Below are 21878 nucleotides of genomic sequence, written 5' to 3' on the forward strand. Positions count from 1 at the left end.
CATTATATTTTATATATTGTTAATTACTTCTCACATATTTTTTTAAGTAGGCTACTTGCTGTTTTTGCACCAATACACCGAGACAAATTCCTCGTATATGTAAATGTAGTCAAAATATACGCAGGCATGGACAGGCCATCGGGCGTACCGGGCAGTGCCCGGTGGGCCGATGTACATTTTGGGCCGGATGGGGCTGTCATGGTTAAATTATAACAGTATATTATTATTTATCGACCGTGAAACACGGCCCATTGGTTGTTTGTCTTGAGGGACATTGGTCTAGTCCAATGGAATCTCTCAGCCCTCTTCGGCCCCGCCTCCGGGAAAGGTTATCAAAGTTTGCCATGAAGTTATCTGACCGGAGTTGGCGTGAAGTAGGTGGGAGTGAATGTGAATTGAAACGGAGGATCAACAACAAACGTGCAAGGGGGGCGCAGAGAAGCTAAGACAAAAAAAGGCTTCAAGTGGACGCAGCAAAATGTGCCCAAATCAGTCATATATTTGCATTTTAGTTATACTACACGGAAAGTTCTGGGCTTTTAAATTTCCAGCAGCCCCGATGGGACAGTTGTAACATCACTACGTAAACATCGCTTTGCGCTACATACGTCATCACGCAGTAGTTGTACGCGCCGGAGCAGGGTGTGAAGATGGCGGACGAGGAGGCCGAGCAGGACCGCAGTCCTGAGAACCGAATCACTGAAACCATCAGGGAATTGAGACAAAGGTTACAAGAACTGCAGGAAGTGGTCGTCCGGGAAGGTACCGACTCCCCGGTCCAGTCCTCCTCTGAGTTCTGCCAGGAGTTCTGCAGGGTGAGTGATTTTATCCACACAGTCAACCGAGCTAACATTAGCCTGCTAGTCTGTAATCATAACGGTTCGTTGTGTCTCCTGGGTAATCCGGGAAATAAATTATTACAAACCCGAGCTGTACTTCTGTGGGGTAGGTGTTTGCATTTACTGACTGGCCCCTTTGCAGAATACGAGCAAAAGTCAGGAGTTTAACTTTAGAAAACCAGTGAAAACAACCCATAAAAGCTAGTGTTACCATGGTTAGCTCATGAAGCGTTAGCAGTCTGACCGTCTCTCAGCTGTCGTCATAAAATCAATTAGCACGTTGTTCTCTTTTGTATCATAGATTAAATGCACTTTAAACAAAACGGGGCTGTTATAATTCACGTGATAGTTATGCTCAGTATCGTAGTTACATGTAAAAACAAGAGTAGCTGCAGTTAGCTTGACGTTAGCTTTTAGTCCTGTCTGTTTGGCTGCACGCGCGTGCACGTGAGAGGAAATTTCGCTGATTGTCTCGCGGGGCTCACTTAGACCTCAGGTGAAACAAAAGGATCAGTCTCTGCCATTAAAAGCACGGTTACTTCAGAGGGTAGGGTCATGTTTGTCAATGTGTTTTATACGTGTCGATACCACGTGCGTGTTTACTCGTACAGGTTCGTGCTGAGCGATTAATTGCGATAAATTGTCCCTGTAATATGAGCTTTCTCATTAAATACTGTTCAGAGTGCAAAGGACCTGAGGGGCAATACAAAACCTTTTATTCTCCCCCCCCCCCCCCCCCCCCAAGCTACATCACAAACCTGTGATTGGCTCCGAGCACAGGGTCCAAGATGTTCGATTAAACAGGAACACTTTACTGTGGCAACAATGACTGTCATTTGCAAGTTTCCCCCCCTCCTGTTTATAATTGATTTATATTTTATTGAGGGCCAGAGTTGGCCCCTGGGCTGCCAGCGGAGTAGGCCTGATGTAAGATATTGACAGAACTGAATAATATCTTTTGACATGAAGGAAACATGCAAAGTTTTAGTGCTGGCCTCTGTGACAACAACACAGCAGATAGTTTTGATTCCCAACCAGAGTGGTCTGTATTTGTTTTGTCCGAATGTGAGCCCAGTCATCACTGCAAACCAGTGAGTGCTGAAGAGATGGAAGTGGGCAAGAAAACTTGTTTAGATTTAACTGATTCTACCCAACCTCTTTGTTTCGAAAAGCAACACAGAGCTGGCTAAACGCTGAAGCTTCCACGTCAGTGACATGGTTTAGCTGGGTGCGCTTCATCTCTAGGGAGGAGACGGCTCTCTCCAGTATTTGTTTTCATCGTACTTTTCGGTTGTGTAAGGCTGATGTTTAATTACCACAAGCAAGTAAGACAGTGCTCCTTTGTGTTTGAGCGGTAGACAGAAGAACATAGAAGCAGCTAAATGGTATCAATTACACTTCTGACATTCTTTATAGTTAAAGTTTGATTGCCACAGCTAATAGGTGTATATTAAGATGTACAACTACTAAAATAAACAATAGCTACTGTGATCGAGGGCCATACACTATTGAGCTCCCGATGAGCAACCTTCGGACGGGAACAGAGTGCAGACCTTTCTCTTTGTTTTCTGCAGTTCATATTTTTTTTCCCGCCTGTACTTGTTTGCAGTTTGTTTGAATGTGTGGACAGCACACTACTCTTTATCTCCTTTTAAAGCTCCTGTGAACAAAACAGTGACATATTTTATTGTTCTGTCATTTGTTGACATTCAGAGTTCTTCCCCATTTTTGCTCCTCTGAAACACCACACAGAGGTTTTCAACTATCATCTCATTTTCCCATTCCTTACAACCGTACAGAAACATCCTCATTGTTTATATTTAGATAGCGCAGTTAGTTTGAGGAGCATCCTGATGATAAGTTAAAAGATATCAGATAGTTGATTTGTTAAACATTCAAATCTTGTTTATTTCCATCCACTGAAGCTTTCTTTCACATGTTTTCAGGTTGTAGTCTTCGATGAGATTAGGCCGATTTACATTAAGATGTCAACACTTGGAGTGAGTGTAAAGCAGTTTCCCTCTGACAATAAAAAGTCTTAAACACAAGGAAATTGGCTGCAGAGTAACATGTAGCAGACTCTACATTTCAAACAGACGTGGGAATTAAATAATAAAAGGCTTCACAGTCAGTGTCTCGAGTGTTACAAAGAGGAGAGCCTGTGAGGCACGTTGACTGAGCCTGTAGGAGCTCGAGGTTTAAGTTCCCTTCACTGTTTATGGTTGAAGAGGTTTCATAGAGTGAGCTGTGTTGTGTAATTAAGTTAAACACCTATTAAAGCATGGAAAATGTAAGATGTTTTTTTTTCTTAATTGACGATAACAAGACTTCTCTTTAACTTTTGTCTTGTTAGGTTTTTTTGTGCTTTGTGAGTTTTTGGGCCCATTTATAACCCTAAGCCTTTTTTTCTTAGGAGACATCGACTTCTGTCAGGCAGCTCACAAAAAGGGTGTGTGTAGCAGTGTTTATTTGACATTCAGTTAATAATTCAGACATATTGGGTTGTTGATGCTGTATGATAAATCTGTCAATTTGGAGTTAAAATGGCCGAAGTATAAGACAGCAAGTATACAACAGCTTTCGTTGCTCTACCTGATCAACGTTGTTAAAACGGTTTTGTTTTAGAGCCTGTCTTAAAAACAACTTTAACCACACTTGCTTCAGCCTTCTGCTCCTGACACCTAAAAGAACAATGCCAAAGTTTTCTATTTAATCTACAGATAGACTTGTGTCTCACAGTTTTTATAGCAGCAGGCATCGACTTTATTATTACATTAAATCGATGTGACAAAAGACTGTGGTCTGTTTAGGTTTGTAATGCTTAGTTTGAAGAGAAAGATTGTTCTAGACAGAGACAAATGAGGATCAGAGGAACAAGAAAGGGACAACGGTTAGGAAATGTGGACATAAGCGATGGTTTGACTGAAGCTGCCTCACTGGATCTTCTGTATCCACTGACAAACATTACTGAGAGTAAAACCACTGTCATCTGGTTAAACATCATCACCCTCTCTAGTCGGAACCTGAATGGCTGATGGGTTTACCAACTATCTCTTTTTTGGTCAAATGTTGTGCTAAACTGTACTGCAGGCACCCACCACTAGCTGGCGCTGTGGCTCCATTTAGTGGTCCTAATCTCCTCGCTCTACAACCCGGATGTAAACGAGCACAGTTTACATATAGCATGTTGTAGAAGATCTATTAAGGCATATCGACTGCAGCAATGAGTAGCTACATTGAGCATGTGGATGTGAATCTGTAGGACTGAATTACACCGTTCACCTACAGACAGTTTTGAATAGCTTGTGCTCAATAATGTCTCCTGAGATTAGACGTGAAGCACAACGTTGAAGTGGGGGATGAAGTAACAGAATAGGAAGCTGTCCCATGCAGACAGACCTACAGGGAATAATCTTCAACACCACGTGCCGATAGATTGAGGTTAATTCTCCTGATTATTTCCTGCTACGTTTTCACATCAGCTCGTCCAGACTTTTTGTGAAAGAAAAAAAAATCCCAGGGGGGCTAAAGGAGATACTCCGTGTGAAGTTGGAGTGAAAAATGTGGCTGTATGCGTTCACACATGCAGCTTCCTCCTGCGAGTATCAGGAGGTTTTCATGAGTTTTGTGAGAGTTGTTCTGAAAGTCTTTCATTCAAAGTATTGTGTCCTCTCAGGATTTCCACGTAGATGGATTTTGGACAATCTGCACAGTTTGGATATAGTTTGAATTTAAACTAGTATTATATCAAAGTAAAAAATAATCTATTGTGACAACCGCAGTCTTATCCCAAAGAATAAACTGCGAGTGCCTCGATGTTAGAAATATTTTTAAATAACTGCTGTATGTTGCAGCAGCTTTGCGAAAGTTTAAACGTACACTAGTTTGAACGTAAGTTCTAGCCTACGACGGGGTTTACGCTGTATCTTAAATGTAGGTGTTGCACCAGCTGACATAGTTCCAACGTACGTCTAAGTTAGAACTTAAATCTTATACCTAGTAGATGTAAAGTCCGCCGTAAAATCTGGTAGTCATGGCGCATCGTTTTGAGAGGTGGGATAATTTAGAGGATGAGGAAGATCAGAGGGTTTTAAAGAGAACTACGCGACACTTTGTGTTCACTAACGTTTGTTTAAGAAGATTTTCTAACAAGTGATTAAAATGTCAGTTTAAAAATGTCTGCATTTTTTACTGTGTGTAATGTGGTTACAGTTTGCTTATTGATTACTAATATCTGAGTTTGGTGTGTTGCAGTTAATGGGTTTGCCACTCGATGTCACTGTTGTTATATTAAACTAGCTTTAGATAGGCTAATGGTTATGTGCTTCATTAATCAACATGATGATGTTTCACGTTTTGTTGCTGTTTCCACAGCAACGAAAACGTTGATTGGCTGCAGGAAGTAAAAACTTCATATCTGCAACAATGTTTTGGTTAGTTTGGACGTCACGCTCTAACTAGCTAAGATGTACCATACATCTCCGCGGTGCAACCAAACAATGACAGAACTGAAGTTAGAACGCGTCTAGTTTGAACTCAGAGTTTAGTGGGGACTTTACACCACAACTTACGCACAGCTGGTGCAACGGGCCACTGGATTACAAAACCATGGTTTACTAACACATCCTTTTTACAGAGATGCTTCATCTGTGTTTCTTCCTGAGTGTTTACGAGTATTAAACAGTTGAGGGAGTAGCTGTGTTGGAAGATTATGAGGATAAAATGTAGACGACTCAGAGCAGAGTGAGTTTTCTGTCCCTCCTTCATGTACTGCAGCCTGAAATCAAACATGACGACAAGGATATTATCAGTTATTGATTTTTATTTTACAGTAAAAGCAAATTCAGATGAAATAACAGCATGGACTGGGTATACATCATGGGCGTGGCCTCTGTGATGCGACTGATGGTTATCTCAACTTAGTTTCCTAACTTTAAGACTGTTGACGATGGATGGTGCTGCAGAGCGTTGGAGAAGTTCAGTCTCTATATTCATTTTTATAGATCCTCATTTTTCACATAAACTGCTTTATTAACTTTTGTTTCTGTTTTCATTACCCTCGTGGTTAGTGAAATTGATTGTTCATCGATGCATCGTGATGCAAACGTGAACGATTGTTGCATCTATGGAGGGACAGGACGCTGAGCATCAAGTGAGCTCAACCTGTCGCCCACAAACCAAATTAAGTTAAGAGGGTAAGCAAAAGTGATGGAGGCTTTCACAGGGATTTGTGACGGGAAACAGCGTGAATTGAACCCCAGTCCTGTGCTTGCTGACTTTATGAGCTGGCTGGGGCTTGTAGTTGAAGTTGCGGCTGTAAACAGTCGATTTCCAACAGCGTCATCAAGAATGACCTCAAAGTGGAGCTCCTCTAAAGCTGCGTTCGTTCAATGACACTCATTCGGTTCCCGATGTGTTTGTCACAATAAAAGTGTAGTTCTACTGCTTTTAATGTGAAACATTCATTTCAGGAGGCTCACCGTTTTCAGTCGTAGTATGTGCAGTAATATATCAGATGGAATGGTGAGACCAGTGAAGATGCACAGCTCTACTTCCTGTCCTTACTGGTGTTTTGAATAATCTCATCTACACAAGGACATTCCTGTGACCTTTATGCTCATCCTGTTCGACTGCCTCTCTTTCCGTAGACGCTGTTAGAGTACGCAGGCCGATGGAGGACAGAAGAAGAGCCTTTACCGCTGGTGGAAGTGTACATAGTCGCCCTCCAGAGTTACGCGCAGGCCTCGCAGCATCTTTCCCTGCAGTGTGAAAGTGTTCCTCTTGTGGTGGAGAGACTCTCGCTGTAAGTATGACAACACAAACCAGTGATGGGCTGAAGACTAGAATTAGCCCCTGTAATACACAATCATTCAATCCTCCTGAACAATCACATGTACAGCCTCCTGTCTTCCGGTACGGACACAGATCAGTGTGTTGTTTTCGCTGATTGTCTTTTTTTCCTTTCTGCAGGAGTTTTGTGGAGCTGTTGCTCTCACTAAAGGAGGATGTTCCCGATGTTTTATGGACGGAGTTTAAATCCTGTGTGCAGGTACAGCACAAGTTTCTTAATTCTTTTAAAGATATTTATTATCATGAAACTTCAGAACAAGCAGCCCCCCCCCCCCCCCCCCCCCCCCCGAAATTGGTTTAAAGCAGCTTTAGTCTCGTGACTCTTACATTGCATCTCTGAGCGACGGTGTTTTCCTGTTTGCAGTTTTCTTCCAGTAAGCTGCAGGAGAATGGGATCACTCAGCTCTCCCTGCTGTCTGCTCTCGGCCAGTATGATGGAGTTTGGACTAACAGAGTCTTGCAAGGCCTCCTGTCCAATGAGAAGCTGTCAACAGAACAAGGTGAGTTCCTTCTGTGAACATTTTTTTCATCATTAGTAAGGATGCTATTCACTGAAGTGAAGAGTTATTTGATCCAGATCCAGGATTTTTATTAAGTGACAGTGATATGACGGTCTCCTCTGAGAGAGGACATTCACAAAGACGAGTGTCTTTGGTCTTAAGGCTATTGCCTACACAAAGCTCTTTACTCGGCACATAAAAACAGTGTTGTTTTGAATGTTCTTCAGTTGAGGAGTTCCTGATGCAGGAGGGAGTGATGCTGTCGGAGATGAGAGTGAAACAGCTGATGAAGGGAAACCAGTCGGAGAAAGCTGCACTATTGGCCAAGACGTGCTCGGAGTGTGCTGCCTTCCAGGGGAGCGGCTCTTTCAAGCAGATGTACCTCGTCTGCCTCTGTGCTACCTCAGATCAGGATCGCCTGATGGAAGTGGTGAGTGCAGCTCCACGCCACAGCCGAGATCAGCTTCAAGAAGAATCTGTCGCCAACAAAAGAAAACCTTTGTCAGAGGTTCACAAAGAAGGGAATATAACCTACCTGAGTTTGCATTATATTTTTTAAAACTTGCAAGCATCTCAAATGTGAGACCGTTTAATGTTTATTGATTTTTTTTTCTTTTCTTTTCTTTTTTTTAATCTTTTGAAGTGGCCTTTTTTATCCTGTCAAAAGCAGAACATTTTTCTTTGCATTACGGACGTTCGATGATTTGTCTGCGTAAAACAAACAGGTTTGCTAGGATCTCCCAAAAGAGGACTCAGGCTTACTACAGCAGCATCAAGCTAAATAAAGAGATGGTGCTTTGATTTCATTGAAATAAATAGGTTTAATTGATGCCCAAAAACAAACATTATGCTGCAGATTGGTTTGGAATCTCAATTCATGCTTTGATGGGTCCTTCTGAAAAAGCTTGTTTTTCTCAAATCCACTGAGTCCTTTCTGTCCTGTAGTAAGTTGCTCAACCACAAGATGGCATACTATTCCTTCAATAAACTTGCCAGTATAAAGGGCCTTCATAGTGTCTCTTAATGCTTTGAGATGATAGCATCTGAAAGCTGATGAGTGTGTCCTTTGCACTTGTTGATATCCTTTCATAGTGAAACATGTTCTTACTGAGCTTTACTCCTGCAGCTTTCAAAGGAGGACTGTCGTGACGCATTAGAGATGATCTGCAACCTGGAGTCAGAAGGAGACGAGACGGCCGCTTTCAGTTTATGTTCAGCCTTCCTGACTCGACAGCTACTGCAAGCAGATACATACTGTGCCTGGTAAGGAAACAAAACGGCCTTCCTTTCATTGTTGTGTAGAAGGAAACGAGTAATGTTGTCCAATGCTATGTACATCTGAGAGCAAGTACAACACAAGCAAAGGTCCAGAAAAGAGGAAAGTGTTTCTCACAATGAATCACTAAAATAGTAACATTAGGGCCCCCACGCTGAAATGTTTGAGAACCTCTGTATTGGTCTAAATAAACCAACAGCATTTAAAAAACATGAAAAGAAACTTTTTGTTGATTCACACTACTACTGGATAGTGCGTATAGCGTTGAGTAGTGACTAGTTGATGTGAGCTAGAATAGGGGAATCTTTGTCCACTGATCGTATTGGATTTCTTCACATGAAACAGGGAGCTCACTCTGTTCTGGAGCAAGCTGCTGAAGCGGTTGGAACCATCAGAGCAGGCCTTCCTCGACAAATGCCGCCGGATGTCCTTACTGTCCAAGACCGTGTACCACATCCTGTTCCTCATCAAGGTCATCCAATCAGAGGTCAGTAAATGGTCAGCTGCTCAGGTATTGAATCAGGGCCATTTAAAAATAAAAGGCAGCAAATATGTTTTTTAAATTTCTCAATTTCCTGATCTCATCAAATTATTAAATCTGTGATAGATTCAACAGAACGTAATGCTTCCTCAGTTAAATGGACTGTATACACTATTTGTCATTTTGACCGGTGAATCTTTTCATCTACCCGCCACCTTGGCCGGCGAGTCAAAAAGTCAATTTCGGACCCTGTATTGAATACATGTGGTAGAAGAGAACTTACAATCCCTTTTTAAACCCTCGACTTTCATTATATTACACACAACGTTTTTAAAGGTTTTTAAGTGTAAAATCGCAAAACTTAAATGTTTAAAGCATGGAGGCCGTGTATTAAGAAATTGAATGATTCTGAACGTGTGCCCACTCAGCTCCCTACCTTTGCTGATGACTGCAGAGAAACACATTTGTTTATTTTTTTTACCTAAAACTGAAATAATAAATGATTTTGACCTTTTTAATCAGAAACTTACCCCTGCAGTTTAAACCTTCTTAGTTTAAACTTGAAACACTGAGGATTCATTCTGACTCTCTGTAAAGTTTACAGCCTGCCTTGCTGCCTTCCATTATCCTCCTGTACAATCGAGAGTTGAACCACCAAAGTGCAAACTGTGGGCTAATAAAATACAGGATGAGATCTTTGACCTTTAGGGGCAACCTTGCATGTTTCGGTGACTTTGTTTTTCAAACAGTGGATACATTTTGATTATTTAGTTTAACATTCAACTAAGAAGATAGTTCTCACTCTCACTGAGTAGTTTGTTGTGTGTTTAACAGCTAAATTATTCTGCTTTATTTCTTTTATAGATGGACAGCATAGGACTGCCAGTCTGCATAGAAATGTGCATTAGGGCTCTGCGGATGGCCTCAGATGACGGAAGCCCCAAGGCCACTGTGTGTAAAACTATTTCCTGTTTGCTACCCACTGACCTGGAGGTGAAGCGTGCCTGCCAGCTGACAGAGTTCCTCTTGGAGCCCACAGTGGACTCGTACTACGCTGTGGAGACTCTTTACAATGAACCAGATCAAAAACTAGAGGAGGAGAACATGCCCGTCTCCAACTCTCTACGCTGCGAGCTCTTGTTGGTTTTTAAAACCCAGTGGCCTTTTGACCCTGAGTTCTGGGACTGGAAAACACTGAAGCGTAATTGTTTGGCACTGATGGGTGAAGAAGCTTCCATAGTGTCGTCCATTGATTTACTAAATGATACTGAGGATCCAGAAGAAGAAGAGGAAGACTTCTTCAATCAGGAGGGGTTCAATAATCTTCCCGACCACTTACTAAGTGGCACCTATGACCTTGGGGATACGACAGACAGGAAACAAAAAAATAGAGAGATGAAGAAACTGAGAGACAAAGGATTTGTATCTGCACGGTTTAGGAACTGGCAGGCATACATGCAGTACTGTGTGCTGTGTGACAAAGAGTTTCTGGGCCACCGGATTGTCCGCCATGCACAGACTCATTTTAGCGAAGGAGTGTACAGCTGCCCGATATGTGCTGAAACCTTTACCTCAAAAGACACGATGGTTCCTCATGTGGCGTCACACGTGAAGCAGTCGTGTAACGAAAGGTTGAGTTCAATTAAAACGAACAAAAGAGTGGCCGATCCTAGAACTGTCACGGCAGGGTTTAATGCAAAGAGAGAAAACGGACTTAATGCAAAAGCTGATTCTCAAAGAAAAAATGGCGGTTTGCTGCATAAAGTCAAGATGTGTGAGGCTCAGTCTAACAGGGAAAGCAGTGATGACAATGTGTGCCCCGTTGGAGACTGCAGAAGAAGCTACAAATTTTTCAAAAACCTTGTTGCTCATGTGAAAGGCCACGGAGACAACGAGGAGGCAAAGATTTTTCTCGAGATGCAGAGTAAAAAGGTTATTTGCCAGTACTGCCGCCGCTACTTTATCAATGTCACCCATTTAAATGATCATTTGCAGGTTCACTGTGGTGTGAAGCCTTACATCTGTATACAGCTGAACTGCAAGGCCAGCTTCGTGTCCAACACTGAACTCATGGTACACAAGAAAACACACAGTACTTTTAGGGTTAGATGCATATTTCCAAATTGTGGTAAGATTTTCAATGAGCCCTTTAAACTCTACGACCATGAGGCACAGCATTATAAAACATTTACTTGTAGAGTTGCGGATTGTGGAAAGGTTTTTCACACACAGCAGCAGCTGGATGCACACAAGGAAGGGCACGCTCCTAAAAAAGAGGAATGTCCATCTCCTGAACACATGCCTCAGAAGAAAAAGCCATGCACTTCTCTCATTGAACAAATGCTCGCTAATCATACTCCCATTACCCAAGGAAACTGGAACACTGAAAGGGCTGTTCCTGAACATGAGGGGCCATTGTCTTTGGAGAGTTTGCTGAAATCTTCAGCGCCTGTGGAAACATCAGGCCAATACAACGTTAACCATGAACAACAGAGTCCACCTTTCCCAACCAATCATGCTCAGAGTTTACATCATTCTGTCATTCAGCCCGTGCTTCACAACCCGTCCAATACTATTGAAAATGGAGAAAGTTCTGGTGGTCCTTCTTTGGATTGTATGAGACCAGCTCCACAGAATCATCCAGAACCTCCATTTAAAGCCAATAGAGGTAACCTGTCCCATAACTTGAAGGCAGATGTCTTACAAGGCAAGCCACAAATTTTCCACAACACTGTAAATTCTGCACCAGTGAGTTACAACTCCAGCAGCATCTTAGCAACAACAGGGCAGCAGGGGCTGATGTGTGCTAACAACCTATCAACGGCGCCCCAGCTCCAGAACTCTGCTATGCCAGTGATGTCCCGACCACTCCCACCGACAGTCGTCCCGCAGCCCCTTACTGGAAACAGGCCAGAGACCTCGGTGACCTCCTCCACCAGCACAGGTACACCTCCAGGACTGAAGGAGCGATTCCACTGTGCATTCGAAACCTGCACCAGGCACTACAGCTCTCAGAGAAGTGTTGGTAAGCACATGAAAGCGCTTCACCCAGATTTCTATGAACAGTGGAAAGTCAATCGAACAAAAATCAAGACAACCTTCGCTCCAGTCAAACATATCAGGCCAGTCGTCTCACCGCAGAACCAGCAGTTGAACCAAGGCCAAGTCCCTTCAGTTCAGAGGCAAAATGTTATCCAATCACTTCCTTTCTCAAATGTAGGTACAAGCATGAAGTACCCACCTTTACATTCCCTTCCATCATCTGCCCACAACCAGAATGCTTCCCTACTGATGCAGAATGTTTTAAATCCAATAGTTCTTTCTCAGCTTGGACATGAAACTAATCCAATACCTGCACAGCCCCAAGTGCCAAGTAGTCAAAACTGGCCTTCAGCTCCTGGAAGGGGACAAATTCAAAACTGTGGCTCTTCCCAAGTCTATCCATCCAATATGCAAGTGATGCCACAAGTCATTTCTTCAAGTGCCACTTTGCCACTCAGTGTACCATCTTGCTCTGTGACAACTCACCAACCAGGAAAGCCTTTGCAGCCGCCGGCTGCGGAAAATGGGAGCCAGTCAGTTATGCCCTTATACACAGACAGTGCAAACCAAGTGTCACAACAACCGTTGCAATCATCAATGATGCAAAGCAGCATAGTTTCCAGTTCCAGGGCACCAGATAAGTCAAAGTGCAAAGATAAATCCGTGCAAAGCCAGCAGTCTCATTTTGCTTCTCTGGCCAGTGCAAGCCAAAATGCCAGTAACAATCAACCTCAGAATGGCCCAGATGTGGCTCAGAAAACCCCTGAAAACCCAAAGAAAGTCAAAAGAAGTGCACGAACAAAATGGCCAGCTATTCTTAAGGATGGCAAGTTTGTTTGTTGCAGGTGTTTTAGAGGATTTGATAACCCCAAGTCCCTTGGAGGCCATTTGTCAAGGGGTACCAGCTGTAAACCATACCAAGAGTCGGAGTTAAACTCTGAGCTACCAGCATCATTTCTTGGCCTTCTCAATTCAGAGCAAACAGTTGATAATACACAGCCACAGCTGCCTTATAATTCTGGCCCTGCTTTACAAGAGAAGCCCCATCAAGCAGTTGCCAATGGATCAACAGTCCCAAACAATTACCCCACTCCAAATTATGCACAGGATAATTTGCCCCCATATGGTAATGAGGAGTCAAACGATGACCTTCTGAAGCAAATTATGACCAATTCCAACATGTCCGAACTTTGTGTGCCCACACCTGCTACAATTCCTTTGCTCCAAAACCCTTATGGAGTGTCTGAACGTTTACCAGGAAGTTCAGTCATACAGCATACAGAAAATATCCAGCCGAAGCGATTGGATAACTCGTACAGTTCAGCCCCTTATCCTCAGGCAAGTGATGCATTTGCCAGGAGTGAATTCCCTGACCCGCTTCTTTCTCAAATTCTCACAGAAAGTCCGGGAAGTCTTCCAACAAACCGCAACGAAGGCTTTAACTCTGGGACTTGCACTCAGACACCAAATAGAAATTTAAACCCAGTGATGCAACCACCAGCTAGCCAGCTTAGCCCAGCAACAACAAGTGGCACACAGGCAGAAACGCAAAGAAAGAAAACAGAGCAAGACATTAAAAAGAGACTGAGGGAGCAGATTTTGGCAGGCGACCTTCAGCGTAGGAACAGTATTTTTCATTCAAGCATCCCTGACCCTAATGCCAATTCAAAGTCTTTTGTACCCATGTTTAGCCCCTCTAGTAATTCTGGTCTTTATTCCCATGCTGCAAAGAGTGACTGGTCAGTTATTCAAGAAAACTCCAAAATCACCCAAGGGACCTCTGGCACAATTGAACAACTGCTGAAGACACAGAGCTTTACTGGTTTCAGAGAGTCCTGCAGCATGAAGCAGGAGGTAGTGTCCCCCACCAGGGTCACGGTCAGTGACGCAGATCTCGAGCCCACACTATTGTCTGTCTGCCAGCAGCAGCTGATGGCAGAAATTCAAAGTGCATTTGAAAGGCTTAACTTAGTCAGAGAAATGTCTGATCAAATGTCAGCTTCAACAAAACCACTTAGCAACAATACAAACAGCCAGACATCACCTGTGAAGGTAGAAATCCCTTGCCCAACGTCACCAAACATTGTTAAGCCTTTTGCTTGTGAGAACTGCCAATTTAGTACACTGTCAGGTGAAGCTCTTTGGAAACACCTCTCGAAAGTTCATGGCTACACACTTGAGATGGTGAATGTTGTCAAAAAAAGGTATGGTGAATATGCTCCCTACAAGTGTGAAAAATGTAGCAAAAGATTCACTCGTAACTCAAACCTTCGCACTCACTACCACTCAATACACAAACTATCAGGCAAGGAGATTGAAGAATTGGATTTGAAGCGCAGAGAGGCCAGGACTGCTGCTCTTAATAACTGGCGTCTCAGTAAAAACCAAGCTGGAACAACTCAATCCCTGCATGCTCCATCCACACAAGTGGCACAGTCTATACATCCCGCTCAATCCATGAATGCTGCTCAGTCAATGAAGGCTCCTCCACCATTACCGGAAATCAAAACACCCGTGCATTCACTCCAAGTGGCAGAAAAAAGAAACTGCCCATCACAGCCCTCGACCAGCATCAAGCAGTCGATGGTTAAACCAGTCCTAGATGTTCCCAAGAAGAAGAAAAAGAAGCCAAAGTCTGGCGACGCAAAGAGTCCGTACAGACCTTACCGTTGTGTCCATCAGGGCTGTGTGGCGGCCTTCACCATCCAGCAAAATCTGATCCTCCACTACAGGGCTGTTCACCAGTCTGCTCTTTCCGCGTTGGAGGTCAACAAGGACCTGGACCAGAGTGAGGAACTGGATGAAAACATGGACCAGGACGAGGACGAGCTCCAGCCAGCGATCCCCCGAATCTCCGAATTGAGATGCCACGTCAAAGACTGCTCCCGTGTGTTCCAAGAAGTCCCCAGCCTTTTGCAGCACTACTTTCAGCTGCATGAATTCAGTGTGGAAAGAGTCAGCAACATCTTGTCTGGCGTGAAGCTTGGCCGATTTGCGTGTGGTCACCAAGGATGCCCAGTATCCTTCACTTCTTTCTGGCGGTACATAGGGCACGTCAAAGACCACCATAAAGATATGAAGCTAACCAAACCAGAACAATTAAATAATATGTTCAAGTGTGAAATCGAAGGTTGTGACCTCGCATATGCCACAAAGTCAAACATGCTCAGGCATCTCATGAAAAAGCACAACGACTTTTACCAGCATAAACTGAAGAATCAACACATGAAGGAAGACAGGATGAAACCCAAGACCAAGACGCTGCTTTACCAAATCACAAAGACGAGTAATGGAAAGGAAAACATTGAGACTAATAAAAAGATCCTACAGAGGGCACGGGATGCCAAGAAATTGCCCAAATCAAAAAGCAGTCACTGGACTAAATATGGGAAACCGTCCTTGAAATCTAAAATTGAGGCATCTGCAATGTGCACCAAGAAATTCCCCTTACAGTACCCCTGTATGATCAAAGGTTGTGATGCGGTCTTGAAATCGGAGCGAAACATTATCAAACATTACATGGGACACGGACTGTCAGAAAAGTATCTGGAACTGCAAAGAAGTCATTTTATATTCTGCAAGAAGTTCGCAAAGCACAAGTATCACCCCATCAGGAGTGACGACTCCAAATCTGACAACACCTCTGAAGTGTCTGACAACGAAGTGACCGCAGACGCCCAGGAACTGGGAGAAAATGGATACGCAAAGCCCATCCTACGACGAAGGGCCCCGGCAGGAATCCCAACTGTGTTTGACAACAAAATCTGCAACGAGGAAAGCTCGGACGGCTCTTTGGTGGTCAAACGTAAACGTGGGCGCCCTCGAAAACTGGTCGGGAAAATAGTCAAGCGCAAGAAAATCCCACGTATGAAAAAGGTTGCCGTGATGTACAGCAGGGATGATGAGTCGGACTCGTCCTCCCCTGCAGTCGCACAGGAGGAGACAGCTGAGCGGAGTGGCTCACTGTCCACTTTTAAACCCATGGGATTTGAAATGTCCTTCTTACATTTCCTCAGTCAGTCAAAAAAATGTGAAGTTCCTTTGACCCGGGCAGTTGTCGATCCAGAAACGTGCACAAGGATTCTAAGTCCAAGCAGCAAAGATACTTGTGTGAAGTTCAGCAACCGTGCTAAAATTAAATCACTGAATAGGGTTAAGATAGTGATTAACAAGGCCTTTAAAAGCATCTCTGAACGCATGTTGAAACAGCTGCAGGACATGCAGCCCAAAGTCATGTTGAAAAACATCAATGACTAGTTTGTTTTTTTGGATGGACACTGCAAACACTCGGTTCCCTTCATAATGGTTTTTACACATCCATTGATCACAAAAGAATACTGTAATATAGCCTGTACATTTTTTTATAGAACAGTGTATATAGCATGTTTTTATTTATGGGATCCGAAGTTGTGAAGTTTTTGGGGGGTTTTTTCTGAAAATTGAAACGTGACATCAGTCCTGGTATCTTAATCATCCCTGTGGGAAAAAGGACTTTGAAACAGATATATTGTTGGATGTAGTTTGTGATCTGAAGATGTCAATTGTAGTGCATTTGTGTGTACATAGTTTGAAATCCCCCACTGCCACCAGCAGTCTTACTATTAAACGATCCGCTTTTCTACAACCACTTTGACTCGTGATTTGTGGCTTCTTTGGATTACACCGACGTGTTGAGAAATAATTTTAAGGGATTGAACTTGGAACTGAGAAGAAGTGAGCTGAGAAGTTTTGTTTTTGTAATTAAAAGCAAATTGTATGAAATTATTTTCTTTGCCTTTAAAAGTCTTACAGGCTGAGATGCTAATTTAGCAAATCATAGAAATCCAAAAAAAGCCTTTTCCCAGAGAGCACCAAAGAGTTTGAATGGCTTCCGTCGTCAAATCAGCACCTCTATGAGTAAGCAGCTTAAACTAAAGGATTGTAATTGTTTGCTTTAAAGATATGAAAACAAATAATTGTAGCTCTGTGTTCTTGTTCAATTTCGCCCACAAACCACCACTGACATAAGATCACTAAGTAAGTTTTCTCATATTTTCTTCTTCATAGAAAAAGCTATAGTTTGGTTTTCTTTACACCCCAGGTGAGGGAAGAGGAACAAAGAGTTTTATTGTGCCTCACAGCAAAAGTCAACGTGGACACTGAAACTACAGTGCTCAAACATAAAGGGAACACTAAAATAACACATCCTAGATCTGAACGAGGGAAGTACCCATATTAAATACTTTGTTCTTTACATAGTTGAATGTGCTGAAAACAAAATCACACAAAAATGATCAATGGAAATCAAATGTATTAACCAATAGAGGTCTGGATTTGAAGTAACACTTAAAATTAAAGTGAAAAACACTACAGGCAGATCCAACTTTGTAATGTCCTTAAAACAAAATGAGGGTCATGATTGTATCACATATTAACACTTCTTGTATAAAACAAGAAATTTAATTTCTAATAAGTCCAATAGTTATTTTAATCAAAGACAAATTAAAATGGAATGACTATAAAAATACTTTAATGGAAGTTTGCATAATGAAAGCAGCTATGTGGGTTTCTGCTGCTCTGTACACACGTGTGTGTTGGTCTAAGTTTTGTGTCCACTCACTGCCTCGTGTTCTGCTTATAGTCTGTCATACTGGTAGTTTCTGAATAAAATCACTGGAGGAGTTGTAGGTTGTTGTGTTCTGTAGTGTTGGTGCATTGTGTTGCCAGTGTTAGGATAGGCCTGTTCGTGCAGCTTGTTATATGCCTTTAACCACCTCCACGAGACAGCGGGGGTCCCCGGTCTCTGCAGCCTTGTTTTGGGTATGCGAGCGAAAAGATTTGACTTTCAAATGGACGGCCATCTGTCTCAACTGCTCTGGAGAAGGGTTGATAAAAGGAGATCTTGCTGGGTTCTTTTAGAGAATTTTCCTTCAATGAAACATCTAAGTTTTAATGCTCTTAAAAGTACTGACGGTGTCCTCCTCCTGAACCCTGACTGGTAGATGAGTCCAAAGGAGAGGGTCCTGTAAACTGAAGACTCTAGCTCCCATTAGTACAGTGACTGCAGGAACCCAGAGCAGGCCTGCATTGTGGAGCGTAATGTTCTAGAGGATTACAGCACTTACAGCTCTTTTAGATAAGATGGTGCCTGACCATGAAGAGCTTTGTTTGAGAAGAAAGATTTAAAGATTTCATCGGGCGTCACCTCGTGTTTCTTTTCATGGTGCCAGAGTCTTTCTTCATTGTTTTCGATAAGGAAAGCAAACTGCATCTTGAAGATTAAAACCTTAACACCCAGCATCTTTTTTTTTTTTTTTTATGAGGCAGGTCCGAGCGCTCCATGATGACAATTCTTCTAATTTTCCAAAAGGTGTTCTTTCAAGCTATAGAGTATAACCCTTTTTTTCTGCCTCCTTCGAAACAAGTCTCGTACCCACATCCTTTTAGCTCCATGTCTCAAATAAAACTCATGCAGTAAAAATCCAACGGAGCATTGCCGGTCTTACAAAAGCTTCATATAGAGCCTGATATAGGAAGGATGCTGTTTCTCTTCCTAGAGATCTGACTAAAGGTCCTGTACTACTTTTAAAGACTTAAGATACAACAAGCAGCCAAGTACTGAAGTTTAGAATAAAGAGCAGATTTAGTTCAAGTGTTATTAAACCAATAATTTATTATATATTTGGGTTTTTTAAAAGAAAAAAAAATGTATACAATAGCTTTGGGAACAGTATAAATCATATATCATACACACTTTCACAATTCTAAACTAAATATTTCAATGGTTATTGGGGATACACGTTAAAAAATAGACGTCTTCTTTACATGCATACACATACTAAAAAGTGACAGTGTCACTTTCCCACTCAAAGAAACCAATCAGGGCGACCAAATGTCTGGGAGGAAAATCCTTTATATCCTTTTCAATGATGAGATGTAATAAGCTAAGAGTCACGTTTGTAACTCATTGTTGTGCCTTTCCCCTGGGCTGCTGTTACAGTTGGTCAAATGTAGTCCTGAAAAGCTGCCCTTTAAAAACAAAGGGCCTTAAACTCGTAACATTTTGCTCTGAGAAAAATAGTTACAGGAAATAAAGTTTTATTTTTTATGTTTTGTTTAATTAAAAGAGATGTCAGAAAAAGCTGTCAAATGAAGCTTTTTCCACACCTCTACTAGTGTTAGTAAACTATTTAGAAAACACAGCCCTAGTCTGCTTACTGTAAAAAATATACATATAAAAATATACATGCAGCGGACGATTTCTTAAGCACAGGTTTTGAATAGAGACAGTTTAGAGTATCGTCCATGTTGTATTTTTAGATAATCAAAGCGCTCTCTGTGGTTTCACTCTGAGGTGGAAACACGAGCTCTTCAGGACTGGACTGTCTGGTTTTCAGCCGTGTGCGTCTGCTGTGTGATGCTGTCCTCTGTGTTTACCGTGGTTTCAGCAGACACAAACTTGTTGACAATGGAAACAGGTGGCCGGCTGTAAAGTGACGCTTTCTCCTCCACGGGGACGTATCTCCTGGTGAAACATTTCCACGCCCGCTTCCACGCAATATACATGAGCTCCACGAAGTTCAGCACGATGCACAGGATGGAGGTGCAGCCCATGATGTAGAGGAAGATCTTCTTCTCTGTAGCTTTGGCGATGAAGCAGTCCACCGTGTTGGGGCAGGGATCCTCGCTGCACTGGAGCATGATGGGAACCTCAAAGCCGTTGTACAGGAAGTAGAAGGCGAGCAGAGATCCCACCTCGAAGGCCGTCTTGAAGAACAGGCTGAGGATGTAGGTGAGGAACAAGCCTCCATCCATGCTCCCTTTGTCTTTGTACAGCTTCTTTTTGTATTTGGCCTCCCGGTGCTCTCTGTAGGCCACGTGCAGCGCCACCAGCAGGGACGGCGTGGACACCATGATGAGCTGCAGGGCCCACAGACGAATCTGAGAGATGGGGAAGAAGTGGTCGAAGCAGGCGTTGTCACAGCCGGGCTGACGGGTGTTACACAAAAAATCCTTCTGCTCATCCTTCCACACCTGCTCAGCCGCCGCCACGTACACCAGGATCCTGAAGAGGAAGACCACCGAGAGCCAGATCCGACCAATCACAGTCGAGTATTTGTTGACCCCGCTGAGGACGTTCTCCAGGAAACCCCAGTTCATCTTCCTCTCGGTCTCCTGTCAGGTCACAAACACAGTCAGGTGTTACATTTTCAGGACCAATGACATCCTTTATACACGTCAACAAACTCAAAACCCCTCTAACCACTGACTTCCACTCACTGCATTTCTTTAGACAAAGTTACTTTTAGGTACTTGATACTTTTTGAATAGTTCTTAAGTTATCATAACTACGTAGATGATACAGATCTATATTATAGTCGACCATGGCCCCGTACACGCACGGGGTGAATGCATCAAACAAATCAGTGAGAGGATGTGTCAACATTTTTTCAAGTTGAACAAAGACAAAAATGAGGTTGTTTGTTTTTGCAGACTAAGAGTCATCACGCAGCTTTAGTCAGTCAAAATTAAAAAACCACAGACCAGACATGAGCTCTGGGTGTAGTGATGGACTCAGATCTTAATTTTATAAACCACAATTAAGACAATTACAAAGTCAGCCTCCTGTCACCTGAAGAACATATCAAGAACAGATAAGTTATTTCCCCGCAGGACCTGGAAAAACTTGTTCATGCATTTCTCTTTAGTCGACTTGATTACTGTAACAGTGTCTTCACAGGTCTGACTAAAACATGAGTCAGACTGCAGCTGATCCAGAACGCTGCTGCTAGAGTCCTCACCAAAACCAAGAACCTGGATCACACCAGTCCAGTTCTGAGGTCTTTACACTGGCTGCCAGTCAGTCAGAGGATAGATTTTAAAATCCTGCTGCTGGTTTATAAAGTGCTGAATGGTTTAGTGCCAAAATACATTGATGACCTTATTAGGTCTAAGACATCTGGTTTAGACACAGGTCACCTGGTACAGGTCTGCTGTCTGTTCCAAGAGTCAGAACCAAACATGGGGAATCAGCGTTCAGCTTCTATGCTTCGTATATCTGGAACAAACTCCCAGAAAACTGCAGGTCTGCTGAAACTGTCTCTTTGAATCAAGGTTAAAGACTCATCATTAAATGACTGAACAACATTTATTTTAATATGATTTTAGATTTTAACTCAGCACAGTAACTTTTACTCTTCTTTTTACTTTTAATTATTTTCAAATGTTTTCTTTTTATAGTTTAATTTATTGGATTGCACAGCTAAAGAGTGTGCAGCAAAATCGCTTGGCCATCTGCGCTCCCTTACATGTCCTCTTTTAATGTGTTCTCTCTGCTCTTTGTCATGATGCTTTTGATGCATTGTGTGAAGACAACCACATTGTTTTAAATCGAAAAATATGAGAGCAGCATTTTACATCATTATCCAGTTTTACTCCATGAACTGAAATGCACGTTTGTTGTACAGTCTATGATCGTCCTCATTAGATCTGAAAACACAAACAACCTCCGTACACAGAGGAGAACCTCTGAGCAATAACTGAAGCGAACACGAAACACGAAGAGAAGCACAACCCAAACTGTCCTCTGCTTTGTTCAAATCACCAAAACATTTACACAACCTTTCTTTTCTCTAACATGGCAAATGTGAAACATTTTACATCATGTCCCCATCATGTCCCCAGTGTCTTCTGTCGTGTAACTTTTGTGACTATAATCAAAGTGTTGCAGTGTTACAAACACTGTTCATCTGACGGTCACTTCATTGTTAAGTCAAATGTAAAGGCAGAGCTCATCTCTACAGGAGCCTGTGGGACCAAAGTTATGATGTGTGCTTTTATCTAACATCATCAAATCTCTCCTCATCAAGCCTAAAATTGATCTGAAGATTACAGTTTATTTCTTTAGTGAG

The 21878-nt window shown here is 42.6% G+C and overlaps 2 protein-coding genes across 2 annotated transcripts; one reads left to right on the top strand and one right to left on the bottom strand.

Annotated features, from left to right (window-relative positions):
* The first annotated feature begins 591 nt into the window (after positions 1-591).
* znf292b (zinc finger protein 292b) lies at positions 592-16615 on the top strand. Its single transcript, XM_079346457.1, has 8 exons — positions 592-815; positions 6488-6642; positions 6810-6888; positions 7054-7189; positions 7417-7619; positions 8316-8452; positions 8811-8952; positions 9811-16615. The coding sequence occupies exons 1-8, from the start codon at positions 651-653 to the stop codon at positions 16243-16245; spliced, it is 7452 nt and encodes a 2483-aa protein (XP_079202583.1). The 5' UTR covers positions 592-650; the 3' UTR covers positions 16246-16615.
* A 2415-nt stretch (positions 16616-19030) lies between these two features.
* On the bottom strand, positions 19031-20231 carry gjb7 (gap junction protein beta 7). The gene has a single exon (XM_079356174.1). The coding sequence runs from the start codon at positions 20125-20127 to the stop codon at positions 19339-19341; it is 789 nt and encodes a 262-aa protein (XP_079212300.1). The 5' UTR covers positions 20128-20231; the 3' UTR covers positions 19031-19338.
* Positions 20232-21878: the final 1647 nt, after the last annotated feature.

This window comes from Symphodus melops (genome assembly GCF_947650265.1).
Source record: "Symphodus melops genome assembly, chromosome: 1".
In the NCBI taxonomy this organism is placed as follows: Eukaryota; Metazoa; Chordata; class Actinopteri; order Labriformes; family Labridae; genus Symphodus; species Symphodus melops.